Genomic DNA, 20,557 nt, shown 5'->3' on the forward strand with positions numbered 1-20,557 from the left:
GTCTGATGTGGAAACCTTCACTTTCTTCCTAGTGGAATCCAGTGGTGCAGGTTGGGGAAAAATTAAAAAAAAAATTCTATGTTAAAATAAGTGAAGATTCCCTTTATTCATGCCCTTTCTACCTTTCTTATCACTATATATTCTGTGCCATTAGTTTGGATTGAGAATCAGTAGTCTTGCCCTTATAAGATCATCTCTTTATATATGAAATTCAAACTATAGAGAGTCTAGCTACACTTTTACAGAATTAAGTACATTTCTTATTTGCCTCCTCCATTTCTCTGTCCTCCTTTATTTTCTCTTAATTCTATGACTCTTCCATCAGCATAAATAGCACTCTCATTTTGATCTAAATATTTTATCATAACACAATTGTATCTCATGAATATTGCCTTTCCCTGACTTTCAGTAATGGCAAAACATGTTCTGTTTATGTACTCATTTGAAAATAGACTTTCTAGTTTTTATCTTAAGTATTTAGACTTTTTATTCATGTAGCAGCAAATAATCTATAACCTGGCTCTTTTTTAACAAGCTCTGCTTGGTTGAAATATTATTTTGTTTAGATAGATCTTTGCTCTTTCCTGTATGAACTTCATTAAGCTCTTTTCTATTTTTTTCCCCCAAGAATGTGGCATTTTTTTTTGATTGCATCCTTAAAGGATGCGTCATCGTGACCTGTGTTTGCCTTTGCACCTGTCAGCTTTCTGAAAAGTGTAAACACTCCTGAACTTCCTTTTAAACTTCAGATAGCAGCAGTCTATTTCTGTTCTATTTTAGGTGGAGCTTGTGTATCCTACGCTAATAAAACGAAGCTGTTTCTTCCTGCCTCATTTTTTCAAGTGAAAAGCTTTGCTGTCTGTATCCCTGAACCTCCATCTTTGTACTACTGTGGTTTCAGAGAAGTAGCCATGGAGCCCAGCTTGTAGGCAAGGGGCAAAAATGCTGGTTTTGCCTCCAAGTGCTTTTCACAGACCTTTTGTGTTGTTTCTCTTGTGGATGGGCCATTCTCATTTTTCTTACAAAAAAAAAATGCTATAGGTGCCTCCTAGGTATCATAAGTATGCCCTTCAGAATCAAAATCCCCAAGAGAAAGATTGTGTATGCCAGGTTAAGACTCAGGCTGCCCAGAGAGGTTGTGGAGTCCTTTTCTCTGGAGATCTTCCACACCCTCCTGGATGTGACCCTGTGCCACGTGCTCTAGGTGACCCTGCTTGAGCAGAGGGGTCAGACTAGATGATCTCTAGAGGTCCCTTCCAACCTCAACCATTCTGCGTGTTAAACTGCATACGCTAATGAAATGCTAGCAATGAAGTTTTAATTTTGATATTGGTTACAGTCAAGAAATTTAAACAGATTAATCGTAGGATTAGTTGATGCTTATGAGTTTTCGCAGCAAACAGTTCTTAGTGTTGTATCTTTTATGCATTGAGCTAGTTGAAGATCTGTTGCTTGAAATTATTTTCCTTTCCTTACATTTGAAGTAAATGCAAAACTAAAGGGGTTGAGAATCCATAGAAGTCAGGACCTTGAATCTGTAAGATATACTTTTTTAATCAAATAAGTTTATCTGTTAAGTTATAAACTGTAGTGTTTGGTGTTTGCTATAGGAAGAAATCCTGCTTTCCAGTAGCATGGCATTTTAAATGTCCTTGCATTTTGCTAAAGCAAGTTCTTAGGAATTTAGATCAGTTCAGTATTTGTCACTCTATACTGCAACTATACAAGGGATTTTAACCATCTCTTATTTCTAGGGCAGGTACTGGCCATACAGATGATAATAGTCTCTGGTATCTTTTCATCAGAGTTGAACCATATAAGCTCTGTTTTTTTTTTTTTTTTTTTTTTTTTCCATCACTCCATCAGTCACAGCTACAGTATTGGCTGTTACATTGTGCTCAGAGACCATGAGAAAAATGGGTTCTGAACCAAGTATGATCTACATAGGGCTGATATTTCAATATAAGTTGGGGCTGACTAGCAATTAATAACAAGAATTTATGGATGTGGCACTGTATTGCAATGGTGAGGCTTTGACAAGCATGTTTACAAGGTCCTTTGAGTTTTAATATAGTGGTTTTCATTAAGTATTTATAATATGTAGTTTTTATTGGCTGCACTTAAATCTAGTCTATAAGGATTTTGAAGGTTTATAGCAAACTTGAAGAGATATAAAAAAAATTAAGTAACTTTATCCAGTGAGTGTGTTTATCCAAATATGTCATCAAACTTCTCAATTTCCTTTTAGAAGGCCAGTTCAGGACAGACTGACTCATTTTCTGGTCTGACGGAATGCAAAGACATCCAGTACTTAGTTGGCAAGAGTATTGAGAAAAAATAGAAATTTTAGGATTTCAGGGAGTATCTTTTGCTTCTCAGTCTTTCAGTTGGATGTAAAATAAAACTTTCAAGTCAGAAACGTGAAATTTTGTCTAAACACTTACATAAATGGTGCCCCAATTTCCCAGTGACTTGAAGAGAAACTGTGGGATCTGAACATCCCTAAAAATCAGTTTAGTAGTCGTAAATTTATACGTCAGAATATGGTATACAGTGCTAAAATTTTTCTGATCTGAGAAAATCCTAAAATTCTTAGCACGTGAATCAAGTTGAAGATATAGGAGGGTGTAAGGTCACCATTCTGGGGAGACATTGTTTCCTTTCCCACAGGATTGTCCATTTTTTCTTTTGCCAAACTCTAAGGAAGGGGGAGGTTAGTATAGTGCATAAGGAGTGTTGGGGGGAAACTAATACTTGACTGAAATGGACTGTCTCTTGTCACCAGACCCTGGTAATGTCTGTAGGGCAGATGTCTTGTCTCTGTGACTTCCGTTGGCCTTACTCCGAGTTGCTTATACCTGACTTCAGAAGAAAAGAACCTGGGAGTTGATAAACACAGGTACAATGTGGAAAAGGTAATAAGAATATCCAAATGAACTGTCCTGCCGGTCATGCAAAAATATTTGCACTCAGCTACATTTACTCAAAGGTTGGATGGATTGAAAGTAAAAGCTTTTTTTGATAGTAAAAGCTTTTCGTTTTCATAATATTGTCCAGGAACCAGAATCTGGCATTCTGCATAGTGCTCTTCTGATGCAAAACAAACTTGTGGTTTTGGCTGGAGTGAAGGTTTGGTTCTGAGAGGAGCTGACCTCCTCGGGCATAATTCTGGGTAGAATTTGAGAATATTCAACACCTCCCAGGACAAGATCTGATCATCTTTCCTTGTTTTCCCAGGGAATTAAAGATTCCTCTAAATCACAACACTGTGGCAAAGGAAACTTGCAGTAGTGTTTAAGAAGCAAGGCCCTGAATGGCTTTAAAAGAAAAGAGCTTTGGACAAGTTGTTAGGTTTTCAGTCAGTTCTCAGGATTTCATTCCAAATGTGTAACTCAAAAGGTATTGGCAAGTAAGTAAATAAGACATTGTTCCAAAGAGACGTTTTAGTGATCTTCTGTCTCAGCTGATGTTGTTAGGAGACTCACAGGCAGAGATTGAGAGCAAACCATGTGCAAGGCATATGTAGTTTATCTCGTATGCTTGTTTGAAGACCACCGTGTTTCAGTGGATTTCTTCTACAGTCTTGGCAAAAGTAGAGTCTGGGAGAAGGGAACCCATGCTAGGCCGAATTTGGCAAATATAAGACAGTTATCTGTCCAGATGTTTTCAGTGTGACCATCTGTAGTATTTTTAGCTTCCTAGTGGCGGGAGATGGGGGAAGGGGAAAAGAAGCCACCTTTATGGTGAAATGCTTCCCCTCCCTCCTTTTATTAGCTTTATCACAATGACCCTGTCACAACTTTTCATTTTTTCTGCTTGAAAATGAGAATTGTGGACGATAAAGGTCTGTTCAGAGAGCACTGGTAAGCACAGGTTGAGCACTGAAGCCTTCTGTTGTGAGATGTATGTTTGCGCGAGTTCCAGCTTTTAGCACTAGCGTACGCCAGCGCTAGCCAGTCTGTAAGACGATGAAGACATTGGTGAAGTTTCTCTACCACCTCCATATTTCAAGTTCCTGCTAGTCATGCCACACATGGGCCACTCTATCAGTTTTTAATCCAAAGATTGCACAGTTCCCAAGCTGCCACTTGTGTGTAGTGGGCAGTTCTCCACTTGGACTGAAGTAGCAGACCTTGCTGCAACCCACTTGAGAGCTCATCTTGGGGTTTTATGTGCTGGAGATGTCAGGTAAGTTTGTGCCTATGGCCAAAATGTGTAGCTTGGGGTTCTTATTGAGTCTTACTTAGCTCAGTATCCAGAAATCTTTGAAGACTGTAGCAATTCTAGGAGATGTGGCTGCCTTAAATTGCTAAAGAGAATAATTTGAATGAGTTGTAATGTTTTGACTGCTTCGAAAACAATGCATATTTTTATAGATGCATCTTTTATAGAGCAGTTCTACAGGACTTGAGACCTTTCAGTGTTTCGTACATTTGACATGAGAAGCAAAGCTGTGGACAGTATGTTTGGAGAACAACCCTCTGTTGTCAGGGTGATCTAATGGCTTTTCTTGTATTTATATCCCATTACTCCTTTTCCTACTCTATGCCATCCACCACAATCTCGTAATACAGGAATATTAAAAACAAAGCTCACTTGTCCATCCTGACCTCTTAGTTTCTATAGCTATACCTATTGTATGGATTTCTCCAACTTTCTTAAGCAGAAGGGTTCAAAAATTGAACGTACTTTTTCAGTGTTGTCACTGCTTGGTTTTCAGATCCTTAAGTACACTACCTCCTACCTAAGTGTGTGTTATTTTCCTGGGACGTTATACAGTGCGCCTTTCAAGGTCAAGGAACAAAAAATTATGCACTGACATGAAAAGCTAATTTTCATGTAAGGAGATATCGATGTTTATTTTTAAAAGTCTCTCCAGTAATCTCTGTTCTCAGCAGATTTAGTGCTACTGGTTTTCCTGTTTATTCTCACTGCTCAAAATTACTTTCGTAAGCATAGAGACTAAGGCTGTGACGTTATCCTTAAACTGCTTCAGTCTCCCATGTTTCTTTCCTATAATGTATATACGATGTTGAAGTTCATAGTATGTCATGGGAAACTTAATCATGAATTTAGACTGCTGGTCTTGATAAGTGATGTGACCTTCAGTTTCTGTTCTCAGGGTCATTTTTTCCCTGCTTTATAAGATGTGAAACTAATTATAGCACATATGAGTGACTTAAATTTTTCTGCCACAAGAAAGATTTTAACTTCATTGTGATTCTTTCTCTTCCACACACAAACAGGGGCATGACTTTTTCCAGAAAGGGCTGTTCCTATGAGAAAAGAGGGTAATGTCCAACTTTGATATCAGGGATCGATTTGTAGAATTTTGTCTGGTGTTTTATGTGCTTTCTTTTAGCACTCTGCTTGCAAAATCCTATGGTAGCTTCTGCTGCTCGCCCTGCCCCAGCCAGCAGTGACTCAGAAGTGTCCTGTGTCTTTTTTTGGGCACAGGTCTTGCTGCAGTTGTCTGCTTCTGGTGTTGCATATATGAAGAAGAAAGTTAGGATGTGCTGCATGGGGAGCTGTGCACTGAGTCTTATTTGGAAATGTGAATTGGGTGAATCGAGAGTGCCTGATCACTGGGGCTAGTGGCTCACCAGGAGCATATTTTGCCAGTGCTTCATCGTCCTTACTGGTCATTGGGTAGGTTCCAGGCAGAATATAAGGAGTTGGTGTTGATTTACAGAGCCATAAATATTTTGGGATTTGCCAGCTTAGAAAGATGATCATTCCCTTTAGCTGTGACACTGTGGTTAAAAGTGCTGACTAGAGCTACCAGCAGGATGGCTTTCCATGAACATCCATTTCAGGATATTCTTTCTTGCAGGTCTGTAGTGGGTTAGGAGGCAATGATCATCATGGGCTTTCCCACTGATAGGGGAAGAGAGTGTGGAGAGTGTAGAAGACATTTGTTTGCCTTGTTGCTTGGCTTGGCTAAGGAGTTTCATCATTGGTGGTGTTCCCCCCCTGCCAATTACACAATGATAGTGGTGATTTTTAACTGTGACAAGGTGCCCAAAGCAGCGATTGGGACATTTTGTGTGCTCAGAATTTAAAGAAATTAAAGGAGTCTCGGCCCTCCCTCTGATTCTTCCAGTGCCAGAGGAGTTGCATGAGAAACAACTATTACCTAGATCTTGCATCTGCTTGCTAATTTAGAGTAGGTGGATTAATTTGAAATTGCACCACAGATATAGAGAATGTTTTGTAATTGTATTAACACTGAACTGAATGCCCTCTTCCTGGTTTTGTTTATTCTTAATCTTTGTTTTGAATAAACCTAATTTGACCTTACTTAACAGTTTGGGCTTTTAAATCTCACTTAAACCTGCCTTCCCCTCGTCTCTTTTTTCATTGTGTGTGTGTGTGTGTGTATGCACGTAAGTATTTTAACTCTGCATCATGCATAGAAGGTGCTGTGGAAATCTCTGAATCATGTGAGTTTTGACAAGTTTGATTTCACAACATCTGTTGAAAGTTATGCAGTATAATGGTACGTATTTTTTTTTTCACGTACTAGCATGAGGTAATTAATCTGTGTACATCACTTCCTTGAGTTTGTCTCTCTGGCTCAGTGGAGGTGTTAGTGGTACTGTCCCATTGGGGTGTAATACAGAATAAGAACGCTAATGTTTTGTTTGCGGTGGGTCTCTACTTCACCTACAGAACACTCGATACCCATGAAAAAGGTCAAAGGTACAGAGATCTGGCATCCATTTCGCAACTTGCAAGACATAGTCTCAGGCATATGTAATATATATAACTCATTGCCAGAAAGCTAAAAGGAAATGATTGCATTTGAGTACAATGCAATCTACAACAATAGTTTAATGTGCATGAAATTAAAAACTGCTGCTAACATATGTAGAATGTATAAGTCAACTGTGTTTATTTTTACTGTAGCTTTCTATAGAGATAAGATCCTGCTTCTTATAGTACTTAATTGGCTCCATTAAAAAACAGCAAATATTAATTATACCCACTGTTAGAGAATATTGAATTTTCCAGTGCTGGACATGCAAGGTATTGTTATTCCAGTGTGTGAATGTGTCAGATTTAAAGTACAATAATGTTACACTGCTAACGTATTAGCATACTTGAATTTTAATTAAGATGGTTCCTTCTCCTGTTGACCTGCTATATCAGTTTTCAATCGCTGCTCACATGACCTACTATATGTGGTAATTACTTTTTGTCAGACACTTAAAAAAAAAAAAAATCTTGTCCCAGAGTGCATGGTTTTATGAAATCACATTTCTTGCATACTCAGTACCACATACTTAGAGCATAATATAGTTTAATTTGGGCATATTTTTAGTGTGTTGGGGGAGCTTTAGTCCATGACATTTAATGAATGGATATGAGCCTGAAATAAGGGCAGGTGGATGAAAGATCAAGTTCCTCTCTGGTTCTGTGAAACTAGGGGTGATAGAAAATCATTCCCAAAGTTGAGACTTTTTTGTTCTGGTCTTTCTGGTCTGAGAATCACAAGCACAGAGTTGATGGCTGTGTTTGAGATTATGAGGTAAAAGCATGGAAAGTGCAGGCAGAAAGAAAAAAACTCTAGACAAAGATCCATGGGGCCCCAAGTGTAAAGTAGAGGTGAACAATGAGGGGTTTCCAACACGAGGTACACTGCAGAAGCACTGAGAGAAGTAACAAAAGTCCAAGGGGAGTCACAGCAACTTTCTGGAACTGTGAACTTTCATGTATGTCGGGGGCAGGTGAATGAAATGAGATGTTGAAGAGGGATTAGGTATTCAGTTCAGAGGTCTGCCCAAGAAGTGGTTGCCAAGTCTTTAACATAAGCAGCTTCGCTAAACACAGGGCAGGAGCCAGCCTGGAGTGATGGCTGTGCTGAAGGTGAAGGGAAAGGATGTCCAGGCAAGGGCTGTAGAGGTTGCAAGAGATGCCCAGACAGCTTGCAGAGATCCCTGAGATCTTTGAAACTCAACTGGATGAGGCAACCTAATCTAACTTGGAAGATCCCCCTGCTTTCAGCAGGTTGGCCTAGAGACCTCTAGAGGTCCCATCTACCTGTTTTAATATTTGATATCATGTTGATGGACAGACCTTTGCAAAGGGAGGCAACAGCTGGAGTGACAAGCGTGGTGTTTTTTGGTGTTTTGTAAGATGAGAACGTCTAAAGCTTTGAGGCTTTTGAAGGTCGAATGCTATTCGTTATATTTGGTGAGTGCTGACTCCTCAGGTAAGTATAGCAGTAACTTTTATTAGAACACTGAAAAGACCCTTTACTAGATGGTTGAAGAAGAAATGTCAGATATAGTAAAATACAGTTGGTTAATGCTATTTCCCCCGTTTTCTTTTCCCCCCCTTATGTTTGCGCATAAATAGAAGGTTTCATTTTAGTGAGTGTTAGGATTACATTGTGCATAAACAATTCTGTGGGTTTTTTTCCTCTTTTGGTTGCATTCCGTATATGATCTTTGTGAGTTGTAACTGTGTGAGTTGCTCATTGTTTTACTGTTACAGTCCTACGTGCATGAGTGTGGGTGTTTTTTGTTTTGTTTTGTTTTGTCTTGAGGAGTGATATGAAAGTACATAAACACTTGCATGCATATGCCATGTGCTTTCAAACTAAGGTTGTACCTGCCTGGAAAACCTTGCAGTTTCCTATTTTATCTTTATAAAATGTTTCCTAAAATAACAGCTTATATTATTTAATTATGCTATAAAATATGGAATGTGAATAACTATATTTAGTCAAGTAGTTATATCCTCAGGGAAGATACAGTGGAATCTGCCTTTCACTCTGAGCATTTAAAAGTGCTGTGTGTTTTCAGGTCTGCTTTTCTTAACCGTGTCTTTCTGAAAATTGCAACGAAAAGAGGCATAAGTTATAATAGGCAAGGGAATAATAGAGAATAAAGAATAATAGAAAATAGGCAAGGGAATAATTGGGCAAAAATGAGAGTCATGTGAAGAGAAGCGAGTATGATGCCCCTTTAATAGAGGGCATGGAATACCCATCTACTTTCTGGCCTGTTTTCTCTTTTCTGATACCATCCTTGAGCATTGGATTGCATTAATTGATTACAGGATCTTTAGTCCTGAAGTTGATTCTGGCTTGTAAACTCAACTGTTCTTTCAATGTTGCTAGCACTGAGCTGCAAGAGATGTTGAGAAAAATGGCAAAAGTGAGGAAGAAGGGAAAGGAGAAACAGAAGAGACAGGAAGGAAAAGGATGGCGAGGGCAGAGGGAAAGATTGGGAAGAAGAGACTTCATGGAAACAAGTCTCAGCTGTGTAGGTCTGTAAGACAAAAAGAGCACCTACAAAAGAGTAGGTGCTGTGAATCCTATCCTTCTCTTCGTGTCTACGAAAAATAAGTTTCCCTGCAAACTGACTTTTATGCCATGATTCTTCAGGTGCACCTTTTTTTTTTTTTTTTTTTTTTTTTTAATAGGGGTGTCTCTATCTGACTTTCTTGGGATTATGTTCACATGAGAACCAGTAGTGCTAATTTTGGATACTGTTTTCTCTTTAGGCTCCAGCCATACAATAAAATCTTCACTTTTAAATCTGGTAGATTAACTGTTGTATGTTACTCTGCCCATGCACTTTGTCTTTGTGCCCCTGTCTGCTCTGCATGCATATCTATTACATTAAAGTTAAATTGTAGAGAAGTCCAGTCATTGCTTATTAGCCTCTGTTTCCCCCACAAAGCCATTTTTTTTTAGTTAATAGGGGTTTTTCAGCATGTCTGACTTAAGATGGAAAAAAAAATATTGTGATAGTGGCATGGATTTATCATTCTTTACCTATAAATACCTATTTAAATAGGTAAAGATAACATTTCTCCTTTGCCAAACTAGTAACAATCAATTCCATGTGTGTAATACTGAGAAGACTCTACGGAGGGAGATGCTTTTTTCAATTTGGAAGACCGCTTTTGTCCATCTTTACCCCTCTATGGCCTTGCTATAGTTGTTTTGGCTGACAACTTAAAAAAAAAAAAAAGCCTAAAGGTTTAACCTTAGGAACTAAATGAGTTTCCATGCCTAGAAAACTGTCACTAGTCATCTTGCAAGTCTTTACTCCCAAATATGACAGTGTACAGTTTGACTTGGCTAAACTTAGTCTTGTTGCCTTGAAGTCAGAGGGCATCACTGGATAGTGAAGTGTTTTACTGAGTCACTGTCAACTTAATTTTTTGTATAATGCGAACATAGTTTTTAGCTGTCTTAATAATAGAGGTCAGGTATGTAGGAAATAATGCGGTAGAAGTACAGTAGAAAGAAAGTAGAGATGGAGGTTCACATAGCTTTTGTAAAACATATGATCACCTGGAAAAATAGTTCATCTCTAACATTTTAACTTAAGAACTCTTAAGTTTTGTTCTTCCTGAGTGTATACATAAGAGGAAGTGCTTGTCTTTGATAGAAACTTGAGGGTCGTAAGAGTTGCTGCCCTCCTTATTCAAACACAAAATCATGGTCATATGCAAGAGCTGGAGCTGACTAATGGTTTCTTTATTCTTACTATCAGCAGTCGTTCTCAGCGCTTCAGCGTGACTAGTTGCTGTCCCATGACATCTAAATTGTTTTTGTTTTGATCACATAGTTACGTATTATTCATGTACTGTGTTTGGATTGAATACGTTCTCTAATCTTCAAGGATATCTTTAGCATATTCTGTAGCCTTGCTGGCTCATAAAACAAAACAGTATTTTTACTAATTGAAAGGACAGTCAGGATTTTGCTTTGAAACTAAAATAGTCGGGACTGTTATATACCTGTTCACATTTGCAAGAGAATACTGCTTCCTACTTACTGGAAGGAAAAGTGAAACTTCATTGACCAATAATTAGTGTTTTGTGCATTTTTTTCTTTTACTTTTTTTAATGTATTTGAAGGGAAAAGTAGCAAAAAATAATTGTCGTTGCTTCATGTGTAAAACTTCTCAAGGAGCTCCATTTGCTCACAAGCCACATGCAAAATTCATATCCTCAGAAGGTTTACAGCTAGCCTAGGGAGGGAGTTAGAAATGGATGGAAGAGTCACTTTGAGCATGGATGTGTGTTTTGAATGTCAAGTCATACAGGTTAGCGTAGAAGGAGCTGTGCCTTAACTTGCTGTCCTTGCTCTGTGTGTGTGTGCGCACGCATGTATGATGTCTTATTATTTATTTTTTTTATTTATTGCTATGGCAGGCAATTGTGTGGAGATTTTGATGGTGACATTACTTGGCAAACATTTTGGAATCAGCTCAATATGTGACATCACACCCCTTTAGGGTTTTCCACATAAAATGAGTCCTCCAAAGAAAACACAAAAATTGAGACTTAATCTGAGACCTATTATTACATCCTCTGAGGTCTCATTAGGCACCTCAGTAATTTTTTTCCTCCTAATTTCCAGACAGATATACTAAATGTTGCAGATAATAGTGGTAAATGCTTTATAGTCTTCTTGGGGAATATGGAGGAGGGGCAGGGAGGAGATTTTTAATCAGATATTTATCCTGTTTTCACAAGAGAAGTAAAATACGCAGATCATGATGTCTTTCCTCCTGTGCAGCTTTTCACGCTGTGTGAGCACGTGTGTCTGATGTAACATTTTGCCACATCTAGCAACTGTAGTTGTTTAGCTCCGTTTCCAAGTGATGAGCGTCTCGCAGATTTTTCAGAAAAAAATAGAGCATAGATGAAAACTTTCATTCATCTCCCTTTTTTTTTTTTTCTTTTCTTCCCTGGAGATGATGTCTCACAAAAATGGCTTTTAGAGGAAAAAGTTGATTCTGTGCCTTATGGGGGGTCTCTGACTGTTTTTCCTCTTTACTTATGCTTGCCTACGTGTGTGTGTGTTTATATAGGAGAGGTTTTTTTCCCCCTTCATTTAATAGCAGTGCATACACACAGCAGTGTGCTTGGCGGAGAACATGTGTGCTATCTCACGTAGACCTGAAGCAGAGAGGTGTAGTGGGAAAGTAGTGATTGCTGCCAAAGCGCATGGAACATGATGTTACACAGGAGAAGCAGAGGAAGAATTATCTATGCGTAATGTGAGTTTAGCATAGGCTTGACATTCTCACACCCAAACACTTCCATCTGGAAACTGTTCCTAAGCAAAGGGAAATACAAAGAATATTCTCTTATCTTCTAGCATAGCTATCCAAGGAATAGGAAGTGTTCTTCAATTCTCTTTTCCTTTTTATTTTTTTTTTTCTTCCCTAGGGATGTGTTTAGATTTACTTCAGATTTAGAAAAGTCACAGTTTAAAATTGCTTTTCTAAAGACACTAAATTACATTAAATTCCTTGTAATCCCTTCCTCTGCCTTTGTTTTCTCTCTGTATTTCTGTGATCTGTCCAAATCTCTTCTTTTTGTCATTTCTTTGCTTTTTTAGCTGTTCTAGGCTGCATGCCTGATTCCATATTAGGTAACTTAGCGAACACTGATCTTGTTTAAAAAAGAAATAACAATATTGCTGGGTGCAGCCGCTCGATAGTAGCTGTCACTTCTAATACATCTGTGCATCTCCCTGTACACCCAACAGTACAACATACCTGTTGTTCTGTAACAGCCTTGAAGAATTTGCCAACCTGCTAACCCCACATGCTAAGGGAAACATAGACAGTAGTGTTCATTAGGAGTAACTAGTCATGTTTTTATAGCTGAACTCTTGAAATATCAGGTAGAGGTTAAATTCTTAGTAGGATGTAAGAGGTAACCTTACCTTTCGCATTCTTGTTCCAGTAAGCTTGTAAACTCATCACTTTTCTCCATGTATTCAGCGTGCTTCCTCTTCTCTTCCTCCAGCTCATACAGAGTCTGTCTGTGTGATTTTTCTACCATTAGAAGTTGCTCGAGCATTCGTCTGTGGGTTTCTTTCTGTTTCTCTACAACTTTATCAAGCTACAAAAAAAAAAAGGCAGAAAACCCTGAAGTCCTTTGAAATTCATACTTGTTCAGGTTTTCACTAGGAAAATGTATAAAGGGAAGCTTAATTACATAAAATACATTTAATAGCCAATTGGCTAGATCATCTTCTATCCGCTTAGGAAGGGTTGTTTAATACTGACAACCTATTCATAAGAATTTAAGAAAGTAAATTCAAGTAGTGTTTTCGAAGACCCTAAGTCACCTTCTCATTCTGCTCCTGCCATGACTGATCTTTAGCAGCTCTTAATTAGCAGTTACTGCTCCCAGAGCTGGACTTTTCTGATTGATCACTGTGGTAGAGAAACAGATGTCTTGGCAAAAGAAGCCTCTACTCATTAAAGTTGACTTTTACTTGAACACTAATAGCTCTCTTATTTGTAGCTCCATAGAAAATAAGAGCATTGACTTCTCTTTGTAGGGTTTCACAGCAAATGGGCAATAGAACCAGAGGTGCAAAACAATCCTGTCTGCTGTGCTTGCTTTGTGCATGACTCCATGTTTCTGGAACCAATAAGTACTAAGCAGTCATCCTGCTACTTTGAAATGGTTGGCAGTATTTTTATTAAACAGTAGGGCAGTTTCAAAGAAATGCATATACTTTTAAAAATGCAAGCACCAAGAAGGGACTAATCATTTGGGGGCTACAGGATGGAGTAAGTAGATGACTCTTCAAATTTTTGTCCGGAAATTTCCCATGTTGAAAATATATCTGATTGGCAGATGGTGCCTTTATAGCATATCTTGAATGTCAAATCCCTTCCAAAATGATTTCTATTGAGCTTCCAAGTATTATTCTATATTGTATTTTTTTTAAAAAAGGTAATCTTTTTAAAGATTTCTAAACCATAAAAGTATTGGTGTAGCTGTTTGCTAGAGTTAATACTCTGTAGAACAAATGTTTTTCTACAAGCTGAAAACCATCGCTCTGATGATTCTGATATTCTTTTCATTTCGATACCTGATGAAGTTATGCAAGCATGTGTGTGTGAACCCAGGAGCAGGTTTTCCTCCATATATGTTTTTGATCTAGCTGAAGCTGGAGAAGGAGTTGCCAGAAGCCATCTAGAGACCTGGGAGGAATCTGCATTTGTGAGAATCTGTGTTCTGCTGTTCCTTGCTCTTCCTCTGAGGAGAATGCCTTCCTAGTGATCAATACGGGAAGCCTTGTGTCTTTTTTTGGGAAAGGGAAGTTTTCGGTGCAAAGCGCAGCACATCATTTTAGCTACAGTGTATTCTAGTAGCTCAAGGGGTGTTGCAGTATTTCACTCTATTAATTGGAAAGATTTTTACAAATGGGCAGTGTGGGAAAAGCAAGGCTAGTTCCTGCTCTCAGTTTCCCCTATAAGGAATTCAAATGCTCCAGGAAACATTGGGGCTTTGGACTCCTAGGGCCACTGCTCATTGCAGACAGCTCAATCCCAGGGGCATGATTAATTGCCTCCTTGACGCATTCATTTGCAATTTGGCTGATAGAAACAATGACAAAATTTTGGGGTTGTCTAAACATTGAGTTTCTTGAATGAGTGAGAATATACTCAGCTTTGTTACATCTCCTGCTTACCTTGAGTTCTTGTTAAGGTTTGTACACTCTTCTCTTTTTCTTGAAGCATCATTAACTTATATCGATGATGCTGATGTGAGTGGGGAAGTTGGAGTGGTTGGTAAAAGTTTCAAGGTACTTGGGATTCAAAGTGGTCCAACAGATAAGAGAGGTTGTTTTGAAAATGGCCCTTTCTCCTTGTGGTGTCACAGAGAGACTTTTTTCTTGCAACATGCATGAGCTCATTATATCTGTGATCTAAATATATAAAGAAACCTATAACCATTTTCCTTCATTCTGTTCACTCAGGATTTGTGCAGTTTTGCACTAGCAAAGTCAATGTTTTCTGGCGTATTCAAGAGGATCTTTTTGGGGAAAACAGTTCTTATATATACAGGCTTTTTCAGTAAACCAGTGCCATCTTATATAGTACCTCTTAGCTATGCTTTCTGTGTCTTTCATAGGGTGGAAAACTGAGCTGGATTGGAAGATTAGGAAAAATATCTTGTCCTGTTGAGTAAAACTGGCCATTTTTAAATTCTATGCTCTATCCCTTCTCTCAAAAGCAGGAATTTCAAATTTTGGAATATTTTGCTTAGCTAGTAGCTTGATAGAAAGAGAAATTTCAGTATGATCAAAATGTGTGGTGTTTTTTTTTTTTCCCCCTCAAGATTTCACCATCTTTCAGAGCAGCTATTACACAGATGCACGAAGCAGCATCACCTTACATTGGTCAGGCTGAAGTTCCCAAAGGCTGTGCTTGCACGTGGGTGAAGACCTGGTGCTGTCAGGACTTTTGCTTCAACAAAAAGTGCACTGGGCATCCGGCTTGCGTGATAACATTCATTGGTCTTGGCCATTAGTGTGAAGTCAGGTGGGGGGAAAAAAGGCAAAGGTGTGAAATTGTGTGCGTTCTTGTCAGTCTGTGTGGACAGACAGAGCTGTGAAATAATCCATTCATATGGGCTGGACTGCTGCTTCAAAAGTGTATGTATAAAATCTGAGTGGAAGTGGAAGGTGCTGTCAAAGGAAAGCAGAATGAATTTTCTGACTAAAAGTTGATCATAAATCAAATGACTTCTGTTTCCCAATGTATAAATGTCTTACAGAGATAAGGGTTGGTCAAACAGAAAGATTAATCAAACAGAAGATACTCCTGTTCGTGAACCGTTGGAAGTGAAGGAGCTACCAGCAGTGTTTGATGGATTCAGCATGTCTTGTTTGCTCCAGAACATCTACTGAACTCCAGGAAGTTAATTCAGACAGTAGTCACTTGCATGGAGAGAGTGGTGCAGCTCCTCTTTGTCCCAGTGTTCAATGAGTAAGGCCAGTGTCTTTCACTTTACCCTTGTGCCTTTATCAGGGTTCAGATTAGCAGTCTGGATGAGAAATTGGGGTTTGGGATGGGTGAGGTGTATGTATTCAAGGAAGGGAGGTGGAACCGAGGTATGGGTGAAGTGGGTGAAAGAACAGTCGCTGATGAGGTGAGTGCTGGTGAAGAGCAGCCTCAGGTCTGGTCACCAGAGTCCTGAGGAGGGTTGCATATGCAAAAAGATAAGTGAGACAAGGAAATACACTGCTGCCTTAAAACTGCTTTTGGTGTCGCAGTTTGCTGCTGTTGCTCAGATTAAAAATGCATCTTAGTTTTCTTTAAAGTGTGTTCCTTAGGGCCCTGTTTTCAGAAGCTGTCCTGCCAACTCTGCTGCAAGCAGGCGCAGTTGGTGTGTGGGTGTTGCAGCTTGGGAGAAGTGAGAACTTGTGGGATTCACTCAGAGGGCAGGGAAGAGAAGCTGAGCTGGTCCCGGAGAAGCAGCTAAGTTGGGTGAACCTTTGCTAGTGGAATCCTCTTCATAGGAGTATCCTACAACACTTCCTTGTCCCTCAAATTGCTCTGTGCAAATGCTAGCACCGCACACAAAAAGATACATACACATGTGTTTACTCTGCATATACAATGCTTTGCTAAGAACCACAAGGAGGACTAATAAGCAGGCATATAAATGACTTCTGTGGACAAAAAAATGGTGATAAAATCTTAAGTGATTTGTTGTTCTGTTCTTACTAACCATATGGGGGTTTTGCTCAAATTAATTCTTGAACATACTGTACAATGCAATGGAAAATAAGAGACATGGTTTTATGTAACTGTGAATGGTTGAGCAAGCTAAAAATTCATGGGAATCTAATCATTTAAAAATGCTTTGCTGCCAACTTGTGCCTCAAGTCAAAATAGAATGGTGTGTCTTGTGTCCGCAATGCTGGAGCTAAACTTTCTTTCAAGACTGCTTTGTGCTTGGCGCCATGCCAGAGTAAAATCCAATTATTTACATTTCTTTATGTGCTTCTAAAGTTTATTGAAATATTACTCCTGTTAATAATATCATCATGGTCATTGTGTGTATATATAAATGTATAATGCTGAGTTTGGGATTACTGGAGACTTGAGTTTTTCTGAGTAAGACAAGGCAGCAAACTGATTCTCCTTCTATCCCAGCTGAGCCGAATTTCCATGTAGGTATATTGGTCTGCTTTTCTGGACTAGTATGTTGTCAACGTTGTTTCAGTATATTCCTGCATCTGTAGCTCATGCTTGTCTTATACCTTCTTCACTGAATAATTCTGACCAAAATCATAAGATATTGTGAGGGTTTTGTTGCATATACGGTGTTAAACAGATGAGCAGAACACATATTTTCCCTAGTTGATTGGCACTGGTATTTTTAAAATGGATTATGTTTTCGATTCTCCTTGTCTTGCATCAGCAGAATATAGACTCTCTTGTAGTTTTAGTGCATTTGGAAGACATCTCAAAGTGGTGGCTGTCATTGTTCATCCAATTTCAAACAACAAAGACATATATATATATATATATTTTTTTTTTAATCTTTGACTGTATGTTTGAGGGCTATGGAGAGCTACAGTTTGGAAGTGGCTTTTGAAGTCCAGGATGATTTGAAACATGAGGAAAGACACCAGTAATTCTGCAATTTCTCCTTCAATGTCTTTGTTCCCTATTCTCCCACATCACTTTGTTTTAGTCTGGGAAAATGATTCTTACTAGGATTTTGAAGACTGTTCAACAGAGAAGAGACACAGAAGTGATAGTTGACTTGAGGCTTGTGGTTTTCCTGAATAATTGAGTAAGAGTCTAAATTTATAAACTATGCAAAGATGGAAAACCTTTTCAGACCTGTATGTGTTAGAAGCAAAAACAAAATAAAAGACTGTTTTCTTTTATGCCTGTCTAAACTAGAAGATTCATGGTATCCTTCACTGAGAGGAATAAGAGTACACTTATCTGGCATTTGTAAGGTTACAGAAAGGAATAGTTATACAATAAATTTGGCTGAAAACCCTCTCCTTTCCAAAAAAAAAAAACCCCCACTATAGCAAGGAAGGCATTTTTGGTTTATCACCGTCGTAATTTTTACAAAGTAGGTGGTTGCAATTGTTTTCTATGCTAGATTTCTTCATCTATGAATCCTGTTCCTAGTGAGCAAAGTTGTCTGATCACCAGTTTAGCAGTGCGCTCTTGGCTGAATTTGCCAAGCAAAACTCGATAGTGTTTGTTATAGATGGGTGACTTGTGAGAGAACCCCAAAGGGCCAGGAATCTTGCTGGTACCTCGTTACATCTTACCAACTCTCAACTGAGCTCTTGTGAAATTCCTCTGCTTTCAAACATACAAGGCCAAATTATTAAAATTGTGAGACAAATGCTCTAACTAGGGGAGTTTTTGTAGGCAAAACCAAGACATGTTGTCACAGAGGCATGAGGAAGTTCAAATGGTCCATTCCCATACTTTGTGACTGGTTCTACTTCTCCTGTGGCTTTGTAAACATCTGGAAAAAAATCTAAACAAAAACTACCTTAATTTGGGGTTTTTGAAGTTGCAAATATATTTACTGATTATGGCATCCTTTGGTTTACCAAAATATACGGAGTGCCAGCGATGCCCCTACCATTTGAGTCACTCTCAGGATGTTTACCTCTGCGTTTTGAAAGTGCTAAACCCAGTGGTGTTAAAAATCCTTTCCCTGCCATCAAGTGTAAGAAGGAAAAAGTGTGTGTAAGCTCATGTCAAGTAACAGACTGAACTTATGTTTCAGGCTTTTTTAGACTACTCATTTCCACTCATATTCAGAGTTTCTGTGACATAATGCCACAATGTTCTAAAATAAATTACACTCTGCAGTTGAACTTTATCTGTTTCAGATTATAGCCAGAGATTTTAACCTTTGAGCCTCTGAAATAAGTGTCAACCTTTTGCCTGACTTTGTTTTCTCTGCAGTGAACTCTGTATCCCTGAGTATATTTCTAGTCAGAAAGCTTGGAAAACACTTGGTAGAAGAATTCTACTCATAACTTCTGTTTTGTCTTTTTATGATGATTATCTATAATGAGCAGCGTATTAAAACATGTTTATCTAAATACAAAAAGAGACACTGTGGGAATTCTCATTTGGAGGAAAAAACCCCACTTTTTCAGATATAAAGGGTGTTTTTTTTAATATCCGATGATTTGCATTGCAGCACAGAGAAGAAATTCCCATAAGCTTTATTCAGAAAGCATGACTTCTGCTGTAGGGTAATTAAACTGGATGTTACTTGAATATGTGATCTGCCTAGATGAAGTTTCAAATGGTGTTTCCTTACAGTAACTACTCTGGCCGGTCATGTATACCTGTGGTTCCCATTGAACTGATGGGATGTGGGAAGTACAAAGACAGACAACCGTGCCATTACTGCTGACTTGCCCTTGTCAGTCCTTGGTAAGATGACCTCAGTGAGGCTAATGGAAATATGTCTGTATGAGCTGTGGATTTGGATCACAGAAAGGAAAAAAAGAAAAACGTAGCAAAGACAGAATGCTCATTATCAGAGTTTGAGGTAGACAGGTTACCTAGGCTTACAGCGGCAGGATAAAATAAGGATCATTAACGACCTCTTTTTATTATGGAGCCCTAATGTTCTGGACTTTGTTGTCTTGTCACTTATACCCGTGTCAGATTCTTGATTTGGAGCACATTTGCTTTCTTCCCTTGAGGTCAGTGAGATGTTTTCCCCTGAATTCATGGGGAATCAAATAAGCATTAACTAACTGTATAGCCATACCTCTCCCATAGGCTTTTCGTAGATGTCTTCTTGCCATTGCGCAGCCTTTGTTTGAATAGCGTCTCGCTGCAGGGCCTCCAGCACCTTCTTGGGAGTCACAAAGCCATACTGTGCTTCGAGCAAAGCCAGGTCAATTTTTTCTGCCTTAAGGATTCCTATAACCTCATCTTGAGCCTGCAGAAATACAATGTTAATGCTTTATTTTGTTAAACTAGAATTATGTATTAACATGTTATTCAGATACTTTATTCTTTTAATATCAAGACCACTAAAACCTGGTTTTAGAATGCTGTATATAAAGTGCCCAAAGATGGTTATTAACATGAAAACAGTTTAAAAGCATGGAGGGTACTGCATAAATGTGGAAAAAATGATAAACATGCTTAAATATGCTATTAAGAGCCCTATATAAAACATGAATTTTTCAGAACCCTCTCCAGTTATTTGTAGCACTTTATAAGATTGTAAATCTTACAAATGTAATGATTGTAAATGTAGATTGTAATGTCAATTTTAGACTATTGTGCGGCATTCGCAATGCAAAATCTCAGCACAAGTGACCTGGGGCTTTAGGAGCTTTTTTTTTTTTAAAGAAAAAAAAAACTTTTGGTGCAAGATTTTATGATGGAAACGTTTCACATTCTGTGTAGCTTGGGCACAAAAGTAGCTTTTGTAGTTGAAACCAGTCTGGGGTCACCCGGTCATCTTCTGTTGTTACATTGAGCAAGTATGAGCGTTGAACCTAGGGAAGTGTGTGGTGCAGGGCTCTGACCTTTGCAGCACACATTCCTCAAGCATGCAGTCATTTAAAACAAGATGAATTGCTTTTCAAGCTGGCAGTAGGTCCTACCTGTACACATAAGCATGTGTGAAACAATGCCTTCTGTATTTATAGGCGTTTAGATGTGCATGCAATTGTGCCTGGGCCTTCAAATAACAAACAGCCTGTGGTATCAAGGGCTTCTTTTTGGAATTAACACCTGGAATGGCACTC

At 38.6% G+C, this 20,557-nt stretch overlaps 2 protein-coding genes across 2 annotated transcripts in view; one reads left to right on the forward strand and one right to left on the reverse strand.

Annotated features, from left to right (window-relative positions):
* CMSS1 (cms1 ribosomal small subunit homolog) overlaps positions 1-20,557 on the forward strand; it is a 219,688-nt gene that overhangs the window by 62,761 nt on the left and 136,370 nt on the right. The gene's annotated exons all lie outside the window — the stretch shown is intronic.
* FILIP1L (filamin A interacting protein 1 like) overlaps positions 1-20,557 on the reverse strand; it is a 182,886-nt gene that overhangs the window by 56,550 nt on the left and 105,779 nt on the right. The window contains exons 5-6 of the mRNA XM_088533670.1: positions 19,564-19,737; positions 12,704-12,882 (exon numbers count right to left, since the gene is read on the reverse strand). Of these exons, the coding sequence (XP_088389796.1) occupies positions 12,704-12,882; positions 19,564-19,737 (353 nt within the window). The remainder of the gene's footprint in view (positions 1-12,703; positions 12,883-19,563; positions 19,738-20,557) is intronic.

This window comes from Tinamus guttatus, unplaced genomic scaffold (assembly GCF_059628265.1).
Source record: "Tinamus guttatus ecotype Peru unplaced genomic scaffold, ASM5962826v1 Tinamus_guttatus_pri_ptg000035l, whole genome shotgun sequence".
NCBI classification, from domain to species: Eukaryota; Metazoa; Chordata; class Aves; order Tinamiformes; family Tinamidae; genus Tinamus; species Tinamus guttatus.